Source organism: Arachis stenosperma, chromosome 2, assembly GCF_014773155.1.
Source record: "Arachis stenosperma cultivar V10309 chromosome 2, arast.V10309.gnm1.PFL2, whole genome shotgun sequence".
NCBI classification, from domain to species: domain Eukaryota; kingdom Viridiplantae; phylum Streptophyta; class Magnoliopsida; order Fabales; family Fabaceae; genus Arachis; species Arachis stenosperma.
The window spans coordinates 116,055,942-116,070,386 of record NC_080378.1 but is presented as its reverse complement, the minus strand read 5'-3'; the positions used below and the strand labels follow the sequence as shown (position 1 = coordinate 116,070,386).

General features: G+C 30.9%; 2 protein-coding genes across 2 annotated transcripts; both read left to right on the top strand.

The window, feature by feature from the left end:
* Nucleotides 1–1,822: 1,822 nt before the first annotated feature.
* LOC130963534 (uncharacterized) lies at nt 1,823–2,797 on the top strand. Its single transcript, XM_057889636.1, has 2 exons — nt 1,823–2,279; nt 2,436–2,797. The coding sequence occupies exons 1-2, from the start codon at nt 1,823–1,825 to the stop codon at nt 2,795–2,797; spliced, it is 819 nt and encodes a 272-aa protein (XP_057745619.1).
* Nucleotides 2,798–13,173: 10,376 nt separating this feature from the next.
* Nucleotides 13,174–13,539, top strand: LOC130963533 (putative F-box protein At1g50870). Its single transcript, XM_057889635.1, has one exon. The coding sequence runs from the start codon at nt 13,174–13,176 to the stop codon at nt 13,537–13,539; it is 366 nt and encodes a 121-aa protein (XP_057745618.1).
* Nucleotides 13,540–14,445: the final 906 nt, after the last annotated feature.

The following is a 14,445-nucleotide window of genomic DNA, read 5'->3' as shown; positions in this document are numbered from 1 at the left end:
GATGTTGAATATATTCACCACTTGTTTCTAGGTTGTGAGTTTACTTGGCAGGTGTGGTGTCGATGACTGTCTGATTTCGGGAGAGCGTGGTCTATTCCAGGCTCACTAAAAGAACATTTTGAGAGTTGGACAGGCATTGTAAACAGAAAAGAGGAGCAGAACAAGTGGATGATATGCTTCTTTGCGGTTATTTGGCATGTCTGCCTAGAGAGGAACATTCGGATTTTTAACTCCAAAGAAGGTGGTCCAGAAGAGGTGTTTCAAAGTTCTTTGACGAGTTATAGAGAGTGGAGTAGTGTTGATCCCTTTTGTTGTTGATGGCACTGTCGGAGATGACATCAGGAATAGTTTAATTGCTTTAGTTTTTCTTCCATTTTGATCATGACTACATTTCGCTGTCTAACGCTCCACTATACTGTGTTGAGCCCTCTTGTTAAAAAAAAAGTTCTCGCTTGGACTTTTAGTCGCCAGAACGCCGCCTCGCTACTATTACATTGCGCCACGAACGTTGCCACTGAAGAGAGCTCTCGTGCGAATGCCGTAGAATTAATTTAATACTTGAAATATAATCAAATTTCTTTTAAATTCTTAAAAATTGTATGGTTTATAAACCAGAAATTATACTTAACATTTTAACATAATTAATTAAATAAAAAATTAACGGTTAATTAAATTAAAAAAATTGAATTACTAAAAAATTAAAATTTAATTACCTAGAATTTGGCATCATGAATGGAGTAATTGCTGTGCATCTCGTAATCCCGGTGAAAGCGAAACGTATCAAGCATTAACTAATGATAATCATGGTATGCATGATTTGGGGGGAAGAGCCGTTATGCTCTATGCGGAAGGTTCGGAAAAAATAGCCACTTGTGAACTAATTGGGCTGAGAAGGGAGCCCACAAATGCAACACCAAAGAGGCCATGCGGAGAAATGAATTGGGCCATATGCAACAACATACAGCATGGGGGCAAGCAGGAAATATTGGGCCTAGCAACTAAGGAAAAATCGGGTACGGGTCAGCGGGCCGTGGGGGATCAATCAAGTCGGACACCACTGGGAGCTGTGGATCGTGATTCTCCAGATCTGGCTGGCATGGGAGAAAAATACGGCACCCTTGGAGATGTTCCAATCGCTGGAAGGCGGGAAGTGATCGAAGGGGAAGGCCGTGGAGGGGTTGGACTCGGCATGAACTGGGGGGGCAGATGCTGTGTGCAGGGAACGTCTGCCTCCAAACAAGCGTGACCAGTGCTGTTGAGGATGCGGGGAGTGACGTCGGCGGTGGGGAGGAGATTCCTTCAGCGGCGGTCAACCACAGTCTGTGTGGTGCTTCAGCTCATCAGGTGGCAGGGGGAGAACGCAGTGACAAACTCCCTAAGGTCAGCAGGGGTGGAGGTGCGATATTGGTTGGTGAAACCGAAGGGATGCACGGGAAGCATGGCGCCAGAGCAAGGAACGTTCCCTGGAGTGAACGAAGGCCGGGTACACCTCAATCCTGTGTGCAAACCGGTAGAATGCTCTGCAGTTAGATTGAAGACGGCATTGGAGAGATTGAACCGGGCCAAGAGGAAAAGGGGAATGATGAGGAAGCAAGCGACAATGAGCAAACCGATGTGGAAGAGCAACTAGTAGAAAATAAAAAGACGTGGGAGCTGGCACACGAATTAGGAGCGAGATTATACAACGAAGAAGATGACATTATGGCAATTCTACAAGCACAGAACGAAGAAAGAGCTCGCAAAAGAAAAATGGCAAAGTAGAGAGCGAAAATGAGACGGTGCAGACCCAACATGCAAAACAGGTATGTAAAATAATTTTAAAATGATATTCAGTTCATGGAATGTTAGGGGGTTGAAGGGAGATGGGAAGTTAAGAATGGTGAAGGACCTAAGGAATAAACATAGGGTACAAATGTTAGGTCTGATTGAAACTAAAAGGCAGATAGTGACAAGATTTGACGTTGCAAGAATATGGGGACAAGGTAGTCCAGGTTGGGAATATGTAGGCTCTGATGGGGCATCTGGTGGACTATTGTTAATTTGGGACGAGGTGATGTTTAACTTAAATAACTGCTATAAGGGAGAGAGGTGGTTGTGTGTGGAAGGCGTGATATTAAAAAATAGTTTCAACTGTGCGTTTGTCTTGGTATATGGTGCACATGATAGAGATGAGAAGATTCATGTATGGGAGGAGTTGAGCTATATAGCGGGGTTATGTCAGGTTCCGTTCTGCTTTATGGGAGACTTTAATGAAATAGTACATGCAGGGGAACGGAGAGGTACTACTGGTTTGACACGGTCTGCGGAAGATTTTAAGTTTTGGATACAGGAGATGAAATTAGTGGATCTGCCGCTCACTGACTAGAAGTTTACATGGTTTCGCGGGCGTTCTTGCAGCTGCATAGATAGAGTTTTGGTTAGTTTGGAATGACTAGAAGAGTTCCCAGAGGCACATTTGCGAGGTGGACCAAGGGGTTTGTCAGATCACTGCCCACTAATAGTGGAGGGTAGGAAGCTGCGAGGTGGTCCGAGGCCATTCCGGAGCCTTGATTCGTGGTTTACACACGAGGGCTTTCTCAGGATGGTAAAGGAGGAATGGAGAGGTTTGGGGGAGCTACAATTCACAGATAAATTGAAGGCACTGACAAAACCACTGGGAAGATGGCATAAGGCAAATTTCGGTGAGATGGATAAGAAGATTATAAAGTTTGAGGAAGAGATCAAGAGGATTGATGATATGGTCAATAATGAGTGTATGATGAAACACTGGAGGCTAGAGGAAAGGCGTTGGTTGTGAGCGATGGTATGTGAGAAAAGAAGTACATTGGAAGCAGATGTCGCGGTCTCGGCATGTGAACGATATGGACAGAAATACAAGATACTTTCACAATATAGCCTCAGCAAGAAGACGGAACAATAGGATTGATACTCTGGTTATCAACGGCAGGCTGGTTCAGAATCAGGCTAGAATAAAGGTTGCTATCAGAGAGTTTTATAAGGATTTATATCATCAGAAGGACTCTCCTAGTATGGGATTCAGAGATGGATTGGTGGTTCAAATAGATGAGGAGGATGCAACGGCTCTAGAAGTGATGCCGTCGGCCGAGGAGATCAGAGAGGCTGTGTGGGACTGTGAGTCCTCCAAGGCGCTAGGGTGTGACAGATACAACATAAACTTCATCAAGAGATGTTGGGAGGAGATTGGTTCTGAATTCACGGCTGCAGTGATGGGGTTCTTCTAGACGGCCAGGTTACCGGCAGATGCCAATGTCACTTGGGTGGCGCTGGCACCTAAATTCATAGGTGCGAAGGAGATTAAAGACTTACGACCTATCAGTATAGTGGGGTGTGTGTATAAGGTTATTTCGAAGGTGCTGATTAGGAGGATGAGATCAGTGATGCCAGCATTAGTAGGAGAGACCCAGAGTGCATTTTTACAGGGAAGGAAAATCCATGATGGGGGGCTTATTGCATGTAAAACAGTTAACTGGCTTAAACTGAGGAGAAAAGAGGCTGCCCTAAGCAAGCTTGACTTCCAAAAAGCATACGACAGGGTCAAGTGGAGCTTTGTGAACATGGTGCTGCAAAAGATGGGATTTGGGCATAAATGGAGAGCATGGGTTATGGAGTGTGTAGCTACTGCGTCTATGTCGGTATTGATAAACGGCTCGCCGTCTAAACCGTTCAACATGGAAAGAGGCTTGAGACAAGATGACCCACTATCCCCGTTCTTGTTTGTACTGGTTGTGGATGTGCTGCATCGAATGATTGGAGAGGCAGTGAGGAACGGTCGTATATCACCGTTGCTGGTTGGTAGAGATAGTGTAGCATTGTCACACCTTCAGTTCGCTGATGACACTATCCTCTTTTGCCCACAAGAAGAGGAGACTATTAAGAATTACAAGAGGCTTCTGCGATGCTTCGAGTTGATGTCAGGCCTGAGTATCAATTTTGATAAGTCCAGCCTGATCCCAATTAATTGTGAGGAACAATGGGTCGAGCGTATGTGTAACTTGCTGGGTTGTAAGGGGGATGCCCTTCCAGTTAAATACCTTGGAATCTCTCTAGGAGCTAATCCGAGGTTGGTGAAGACATGGAAGCCTATAATAGACAAGGTGGAGGAGAAACTCAGTTTGTGGAAAGCCAAGGTGCTAAACAAAGTTGGAAAGTTAGTGCTTATCAAATCAGTGTTGAATAGCTTGCCAGTATATTATTTAAGCTTGTTCAAGATGCCGAAAGCTATGGCTGAGAAATTGATTTTGCTGCAGAGACGATTTCTGTGGAGTTCAGAAGAAGGGAGGACTGGTATGGCATTAGTAAGGTGGGACGTGGTGCAGGCGCCGAAGAAATTAGGTGGGCTAGGAGTTGGGGATGCTATGGTTCGCAACACAACGCTGTTGTTTAAGTGGTGGTGGCGATTTGCAAAGGAAGAATGCACACTATGGAATAAGGTAGTATGTTCTTGTCATAATCTAAATCCCAATGAGCCACTGTCGACTCAAGAACTACCTATTAGAGGGGGACCATGGAAGGATATCTGCCAGTTACAAATCATGAATCAACATTTAAGGGATAAGATGGTCGCAGGCCTGTCCATGGAGGTTGGTAATGGGTGCCGGACTCGATTTTGGGAGGATGTATGGTTACTTGGTAGATCTCTGAAGGATCGCTTCCCGAGGCTTTTCTCTGTTTCAAACCAATGTGGATCCGTTATAGGGGAGTGCGGGTTTTGGGATGGGTTTGAGTGGATTTGGAACTTCCAATGGAGGAGAGAGCTCTTCCAATGGGAGTTGGAACTCCTGAGTGCACTGCATGAGGTTTTGAGACCTGTGACATTAGTTTCAAACAGAGAGGACAGAGTGGTGTGGAAATATGATAGGCGAGGTGTTTTTACAACTAACTCATTTGTGCAAGTGATGCAGGAGGAACTGATCCCAGAGGAGGTAACTAGCTACAGCTTCATCAGGACTGTTTGGAAGGGGTTGGTTCCGCCTAGAGTAGAGCTTTTTGTATGGTTTGCTCTGATAGGAAGAGTAAATACAAAGGACAGGTTGAGCCGGTTTGGAACCATCAGTCAGGAAGATGTTACTTGTGTTCTTTGTAACAACGAGGTGGAAGATGTATATCACTTGTTTTTAGGATGTGTATTTGCTTGGCAGGTGTGGAGTGCTTGGATTTCAGCCTTTGGCCGACGATGGTCTTATCCGGGATCGATGAAAGAGCACTTTCTTAGGTGGACAGAAGAACCGATCGAGGAGAATGGATGAGCGTAACCACCGGTTGAGGTGCTTCTGCGCGATCGTCTGGAACCTATTGCTGGAAAGGAATAGGTGGATTTTTCAGCACACAAGCAAAGGAGTCAAAGAAATTATCAACATGTCCTCGAATAGTGCTAACGAGTGGAGCGGTGAGGATCCCTTTAGTTATTGATGGCTATGCCGGAGATGACATAGGGACGAATTTAGTTTGTTATATTTCTTGTTAAGTTTGTTTGTTTTTAGTGTGGATGACTTTGATTGCTCCATTATTATTGTGTTGAGCTGTTTGCTTTCAAAAAAAAATGGTGGGCTTGAGGTGTGTGGGCCCATAAGTGGTTGTTATATAAGATAGATATGAAGTAGAACTATAGAAAAACCAATTGAACCGTGGTCTTCTACAGCACCACATATAGCTGCCACGCATAAATCGCAGCACCGCACACTGGCAACTCTGTTGGTTCCATCAACATTGGATAGTCCATACGACGCTGTGATCGGAGACGACATGGATCTCTTAACAGAAGTGTCAATTTCTCTCATAATTACTACCATTTATTGGATCAACACTGAAAGAGTAATACTTAACAAGGTGGTCAACAACAAAAGAATCATAATCAACAAACTCATATAACATATACACAAGAAAATTATTAGAATAATTTCACATAAACATAATAGAAAAATATTTGAAAAATAATAAAAAAATAAATTCAAATAGTCTATAATAATCTTATTTAATATTTGTTAATTATTATTAAAATAATTGTATAATTTTAAATATAATAATTAATGTAAATTAAAACAAAATCAATTTATTTATTCTAACTAAATCAAATTATTAATATAATTGATTAGTTATAGTTAATATAGTCAAATAAAATATTAAATAATTTAATATTTATCTCAATCAAATCAAATAATTAATTAATTATAATACTCTAAAAAATAATTAATCAAAATATATAAAACAAAAAAATTAATACAAATTAAAACAAAATAATTTATTTATTCCAGTCGAATTAAATAATTAATATAATTAATTAGTTATAGTTAATATTGTCAAATAAAATATTAAATAATTTGATATTTATCTCAATCAAATCAAATAAAGAATTAATTGACATTCTTAAAAACTATTAATCAAAATACATAAGATGAAAAAATTTGTGCAAATTAAAATAAAATTAATTTATTTATTCTAGTCAAAATAAATAATTAATATAATTAATTAGTTATAATTAATATGGTCAAACTATATTATTAATATAATTAATTAGTTATAGTTAATATGATCAAATAAAATAAATAATTGACACTCTCAAAAGTATTAATCAAAATATAAGAGACAAAAAAATTAATGCAAATTAAAAGGAAATCGATTCATTTATTCCAATCAAATCAAATAACTAATATAAGTAATTAGTTATAGTTAATATAGTCAAATAAAATATTAAATAATTTGATATTTTTAAGTAATTAGTTATAGTTAATATAGTTAATATCTCAATCAAATCAAATAACTAATTAATTAATTAACGCATTTAAAAGAATTAAATAAAATAAATCAAGAAATAAATTGCTATTAATTGAAAAAATTCGATTTTAATAATACATAATAGATTAAATTAAATAAAATAATTTTAATTATTGTCTCTTTTGCTGAAATAATAATTGACATGTCCATATGTATTATGTTAAATGATTTAGTTATATATATGTGATTTTTTAATGTAAAAATAATAATTAAGATATTAATACGTATTATGCTATACAATTTAGCTAAGCACGTCGAATTATCAAATAATTTTTAATTATTATTTTTATATAAAAATTTTAGTGAGACATATAAGTAACTATTTATCAATAATAATAACAACATTCACGTTATGTTAATATAAAAATCAATCACTAAATAAGTTATGTATAAAATACATTTAACAATATAAAATAGATTTTAAAAATAAATAAGTTAAACAATACATGTATTTATATATAAATAATTGATGATTGATTTAGTTCTTAATTTTTTATATACACATCGTAAAAGCTCATATGCAGCTGTATGTATTTATAGTTCTAATTTTTATGTACATTCGATGAAAACTTATATCTTCTATGCAGTTATTTTTATAGTAAAATTAATAATTTAGAATTATTAGATAATAATTTAATTAAATATATCAATTATCTAATAATTATCAATTAACAGTTTTATACGAAAATAACTTCATCGGAATCATTATCATATACACATAGGATTTATGTAAAATAATAATAATAATAATAATAATAATAATAATAAAAGCTAACAGAACAATTAAACTTTTTAGAATAATTAATACTATATAAACACTATAAAATTAGTCACTGCAATTAATTACTAGAAATATTTAATTAAAAACGTGTAAACCAGTTCGGTGTATGTATTAAAATCTTAAAAGACAATCTTTTTTGTCAGTTAGATTCATCTTTTTTTATCTTTTAATTTGCATTATGCATGAATTTTTTTTTGGAAGGAGATGCTACACATACATAATGTGTCTAAATATACATTGTTCAAACAAAATTTTGTCAAAAGAATTTCTCTTTTTGTATGTTTATGCAATTTTTATAATTTCTTACTAGGTGTATGTATTAAATTTTTAAAAGACAATCTTCTTGTAATCTATCTTTTATAATATTCTTTTTGTTAGATGAGAATTAAATTGGTGCTAAGTCATCAAGGTATGCCATATGTAATTACGTTTTTTTATTGTGCCTTGTTTAGGGTTTATGATTTGAAAACATGCAACAACTAACTTGAATTATTATAGAGAATTGTTATACATATATATACAAGTCTTTTTGACATATAAGTTTATACAAGTTAACCCTAATTTAATAAAATTCACTTTTATAATGCAAGAAAGAAGAAGAAGAATTTTGAATTATACAAAACTTATCAATACACATACACCAAAAAATTTTAAACAATATAATATAAATAACTTGTATAAACTTGTATGTGTAAATAACTTGTATGTGAAGAATAATTCATTATATTATAAACATAATTGGAAATATCCGGAGTAATTTCAAATTTTGTTTTTGACTTTTCGCATTGTTTGAGAGATTGATACCATCTTGTTCTCACTTAGAAAAGTGGAGAGAGCCTTTCATCAACTTTTCTCTTCAGTCTTTGAGTATAGGTGTTGTTAAAGGTGGAGCTTCTCTTTGGCAATGGAGGGTCATATAACCCTCTAGATATTTTATAAAAGCATTAGTACCATATAGATAGAAAATAAAATTAGTTTAATTGGTTATAGGGCTGATAATTCATATCCTATCCGTGGGTATTTAATCCAGTCCAACCCGTTCGGGTAGGATAGGGTACGGTCCGGGTATGCCTGCGGGTAGGGTAAGGTACGAGTTTAGGGTACAGACTTACAATAAATGAACAATCACTAAAACTAGTTAGTTAATTTAGTAATTTAGAGCATTAGTTTTTTATTTTTTTTGTTATTAATTTACTTTGAAAAAATTTGATATTTCTACGGGTAGGGTAAGGTAGGGTAAGGTTTAGAATTTTAGGGTGCAGGTAGGATTAGAGTTGAGAGATTCTCAACCCGTAAGTAGAATAGAATAGAGTTTTAATAAAATTTTCAACCCACAGATAAGATAGGATAGGGTCCCTACCCTACCCATTGCCAACCCTAATTGGTTAGTATCATATTTTTCCAGGCACAATGATCTATGTTCCTCATGTTTATTATTTTGGATTAATAATGTTATAATGGACAATGTTGGGATAAGTTTAACAACTTAACAAAACCTTTTTTTTTCTGTGTTTAAACCCATGTTTAATACTAACACAATCTTACTCTTGTCCAACACTTTGATTAGAAAGAAAACTAATTGAATACTATGTATGTATTGAGTTATAAGTTTTTGTTAGAATGGTTTCTCTTTGATTTTTTGGTATTAGCAATTTTTACATTAGCAAGGAATATAGAGAACGTTTTACGTTTCAATTAGATTGATAAAGGATATTTTTTATCTCATGATAATGATGAACAATAAATAATAAGGAGTACATCAATTATATAACAGTTTTTGTAATTTAAGTAGAGATCCAATGCGTTATGGGTGGTCATAGTTTTTTTTACTATCCATAGATCATATTCTAAGAATTTGCTTCATTTTTTAACAGGGAAGGCAGAAGATAGTATTCTCAATGAAAATACTGTAAGTCATAGTTGTTAATAATGGAATGCAGTCTTAGTAATTTTTTTTTCTTTCAAATTCATTCCAAGACCTCAAAATATGTGTTTGGATTAAAATTTGTTAATGAAAATTTATATCAAATTTATTTTACAAACTTAATTTTAATAAGGAGTGAGTTGGTGTTAATGTGATTTATGTTAAGTAATTTTATATCAAAATAAATTATAATAAAATAAATATTGTTTGGAGTACATTATTTAAAATTATATTTAAATAAAAATTATTTAAAAATATATAAATTTATATCATTCAAAATCATATTATTTTAATATTTTTTATTATAATTTTTTTTAAAAGAATTTAAATATATGTGTTAAAATTTAGTACTCTATCAGTACTCTTCTTTAATATTCTTGTATTTAATTAGATCTTTCTAATAGAATCAATTATTTAAATTATAAAAATTAACAATATTAAATAAAATATATACTAATTTAAGAATGTATAGTAAAAATTATACAAAGTCAAATAAAAATATGATAAAATTCTATAAAAAAAGTATTAATAAAAATAATTAAAAAATTGATATGAATAATAAGTACTGAAAATTCTATTAAAAAATACAAAAATATATATTAGTGAACATAAAAAAATTTTAAACAAAAATATTCATGCTATTAACGAAAAAAATAAATAAATAATTGATAAAAAATCAAAATTTAACAAGAAGTACTAACAATAATATTAAAAATATTGTTTGTAAAGTATAACCATGAAAAATAAAATTCAAGAATTTTGATGATTGTTCCTGATATCTCTTGTTATAAATGAGATTGAATGGTAAAATTAAAAAAAATTAATTAATTTTTTATTTTAAACGCAAAAATTATAATTTGTTGTTTTAGATAAACTAGAGTTAAATTCCAAAATCATGGTTGTATTTAGAGAAAAAAATTAGCCAAATAAAAAATTCTAACGTTCAATAAGATTGAAAGTATTTAAAGTATTTCTAAGACTAAACTAAATATACCCAAAATAATTGAAGATGGTTTTTATCGAAAAACTGGTTCTGTCCGTGGACAGCAGAAATACCGTTGCAAAGATCCATTGTTGTGGACAAAAGATCTGATGCATCATTCTTCCGGATTGTTCTCTTTCGCGGTTGCCACCAACAATAGAGAAGATCGTAGTGGTAATGGTGTCTATGATGGCCATGATGGCCATGAAGCTTCTTCTTCTTGGAGAACCGCCTTTTCAACGGACTAACAACTGAGTTTATTTTATTACATTTTATATATTATGTATTCTTTATGTACTCTCACTATAAAAATTACAATAAATAAATCTATATCTATTATTGATAAAAAAATAATCTAACAAATAATCCACATAAAAGTCTGATTTGTGTACACCTTCCTAAAAAATGGAATTAAAAAGAGACTTATTATAAAAGCTCGACTAATTGATATTCCTGCTGTAGAGAGGAGGAATTACCATGATGACATGACAGTTGTTGTCTTCATAGATTATGAAATGCTCGGCTGGCTGTAAGAGGCCGATTTCCGCAACTGTCAAAGGGCTACTAATTTTGCAGACCCAGTTGTGTCAATCTTCGGTCAAATTGAACGTTTGATGGAAGACCAACTGCCTCCTAATAATAATTAGCATCCAACTCTGATATCTGATCTTTGTTGTTATGCATGTTATATAGAATATTTTTCTGTAATAAATTAAAAAAATATTTTAATTTTAAACATCAGTATACATTTTAGAGTACACGGGAATACATAAGAATTAATTATATTTTAGAAAAAATAATTTTTTTAATTTATAATAAAAAAATTCTTATTAAATATAACTTATTTCTGTATATTTGTATATTATTTTTCTATATGAAATGATTATTTTGATCTTTTCATACCTCATTTTGGATTTTATTTTGATCATGATCCTAGCCTAAATATGTAAAAATCAATAAATTGTACATTTGACTCATATCTTACTCTAATTTTAGACTTCAAAGATTCATGCATATTCTTCTTTTGGATATATATAATTATATGTGAAGCATGGATACATTAATTTCATTTTTTAAATACGTACGTATATATAAAACATAAAATATTTTTTAAATAAATTATAAATATTTTGATATTTTATTTATATTAAGTATATTTTTTTGTAAAACATTTAAGATAAATTTTGGTTCGATAAAAAATAATACATAATATTTTTAAATTTATTTTAAAAATATAATATAAGAATAAAATTAAATATTTTAACAATAAAGTTTAAGTTATCTAAATATATTTAAAAACTATTTTTTATTTAAGATATTGTTAAACACAAAAAAATATGTGTGTTAAATAAATATTATATCCTAAATATATCTAAGGTACAAACATAAAAACTTAACAAAGTAGTATATGTTCTTTATATAATTAACCAATATCATGCATCACATGAATTCTCTAAATAAAGTAGAGAGGCTTCACTTCCAAATGATAAAAATGAGTGGTCAATATTTTTAAATTAATAGTGAATTTCATCAAATAATCTTAAGGTGATTAAATATTATTTATCATTTCCCCATTATTTTCAATGTTAGAAGATCCAAATTATATATATAATTAAATAGTTTAATTAATGTGGTCAAATTATATTATTAATATAATTAATTAGTTATAGACTTATAGTTAATATGATCAAATAAAATAAATAATTAACACTCTCAAAAATATATAAGAAAAAAAATTGATGCAAATTAAAAAAAATCAATACATTTATTTCAATCAAATCAAATAATTAATATAATTAATTAGTTATATTTAATATGGTCAAATAAAATATTAAATAATTTGATATTTATCTCAATCAAATCAAATAAATGATTAATTAATTAACGCATTTAAAAGAATTAAATAAAATAAATCAAAAAATATATTACTATTAATTGAAAAAATGCTATTTTAATAATACATAATACATTAAATTAAATAAGATCATTTTAATGATGGTCTCTTTTGTTGAAATAATAATTGACATATCCATATGTGTTATGTTAAATAATTTAGTTAAATATATGTGATTTTTTTATGTAAAAATAATAGTTAAGATATTAATACGTATTATGCTATATAATTTAGTTAAACACGTCGAATTATTTAATAATTTTTAATTATTATCTTTATACAAAAATTTTAGTGAGACATACAAGTAACTATTTATCAATAATAATAATAGTAACATTCACGTTATGTTGATATAAAAATCAGTTACTAAATAAGTCACGTATAAAATATATTTAATAATATAAAATATATTTTAAAAATAAATAAATTAAACAACACATATATCTATATATAAATGATGTAATTTAGTTTTTAATTTTTTATATACATATATAATAAAAGTTCATATGCAACTATATATATTTATAATAAAATTAATAATTTAAAATTATTAAATAATAATTTAATCAAACATATCAAATTATCTAATAATTATTAATTAACAGCTTAAGACAAAAATAACTACCTCTAAATTATTATCATGTCCACATAGATAATAATAATAATTTGGCAGCATATATGATTAATAGGCTTGAGGTGTGTGGGCCATACCTAGTAGTTATATAAGACATAAGAGATGAAGCAGAGAATGAAACCGTAGCATACAACACCACGCAACTACTCTCTTGGTTTCGTAAAGAATGGAGAGTCCATGTGACACTGTGATACGAGACATGGATCTCTTAACGGAGATCCTTCTCCGATTGCCAGTGAAACAAGCGATTCAATGCAAGTGCGTGTGCAAGAAATGGCTGTCAATCATCTCCAACCCCAAATTCTGTTATTCACACACTTGTCGTTTATATTCCAAGTACAATAACAACCCTCCACCCACTGCTCTGTTGGTTCAAAATGTCTCAGACACAAAGCTTCGTAGAGCTTCTTTTGTCCCCTTAAACACCAATAATGAAAGTAACAAAACCTTCCACCCTGATCTTGATGGATCCAACTTATTGCCTTCCATTATGCACTCTTGCAATGGTCTATTACTATGGAATGTTCATTAAAAAAATATATATACAGAGTCTAACTTAAATAGACTAACTTCGATGTTTCAATATAATTATGTGAGGGGACAATAAAAAATTATGTAAATTATAAAAATTAAAAAATCAAACAAATCACAATTCTTTTATAGCTAGTTATAGACAATTTCTCTTTTTTTATTAAATTATTATTCAAATATTTTTTATTATTAAATTAACACTCTATAATATTTATGTTATAAATTATTTTTTACGGAATTAACTAATTTTTTTAGCCTAGGCTAATTTTTAAAAATTATTCTATTTATCTTAAAATTTACACCTAAAATTATTAATTTTTAATTCTAAATTTTAAATTATAAATCTAAACACTAAAGTAGATTAATATTAACTAAATAAAAATTATTTTTTATATTTTTTTTAATTTATATAATACAATAATCTTTATCATTGTATTAATATTTAATAGTATAATTTTTTTCACATATAAATAAAAAATTTTTAAATGTAGAAGAAAATATATTATTATAATAGAGGCATTACAAATACACATATATATTTATTATTTGTTTTCTTAAAATTCAATGGGACAAGTGCCCCGCCCTTATATAGGTGGATCCGTCCTGGTTGTATGTAACTATATATTCATAGCGATGTTAATAATTTAAAAATATTATATAATAATTTAGTCAAATATATTAAATTATTTAATAATTATCAATTAACAGCTTCACAAAAAAATAATTATATCTAAATTATTATCATGTATACATAGGATTTATATAATAATAATAATAATAATAATAATAATAATAATAATTTGGCAGCATATATGATTAGATTAATAGGCTTGAGGTGCGTGGCCCATACCTAGTAGTTATATAAGACAGAAGATATGAAGCAGAGAAACCATAGCCTACAACACCA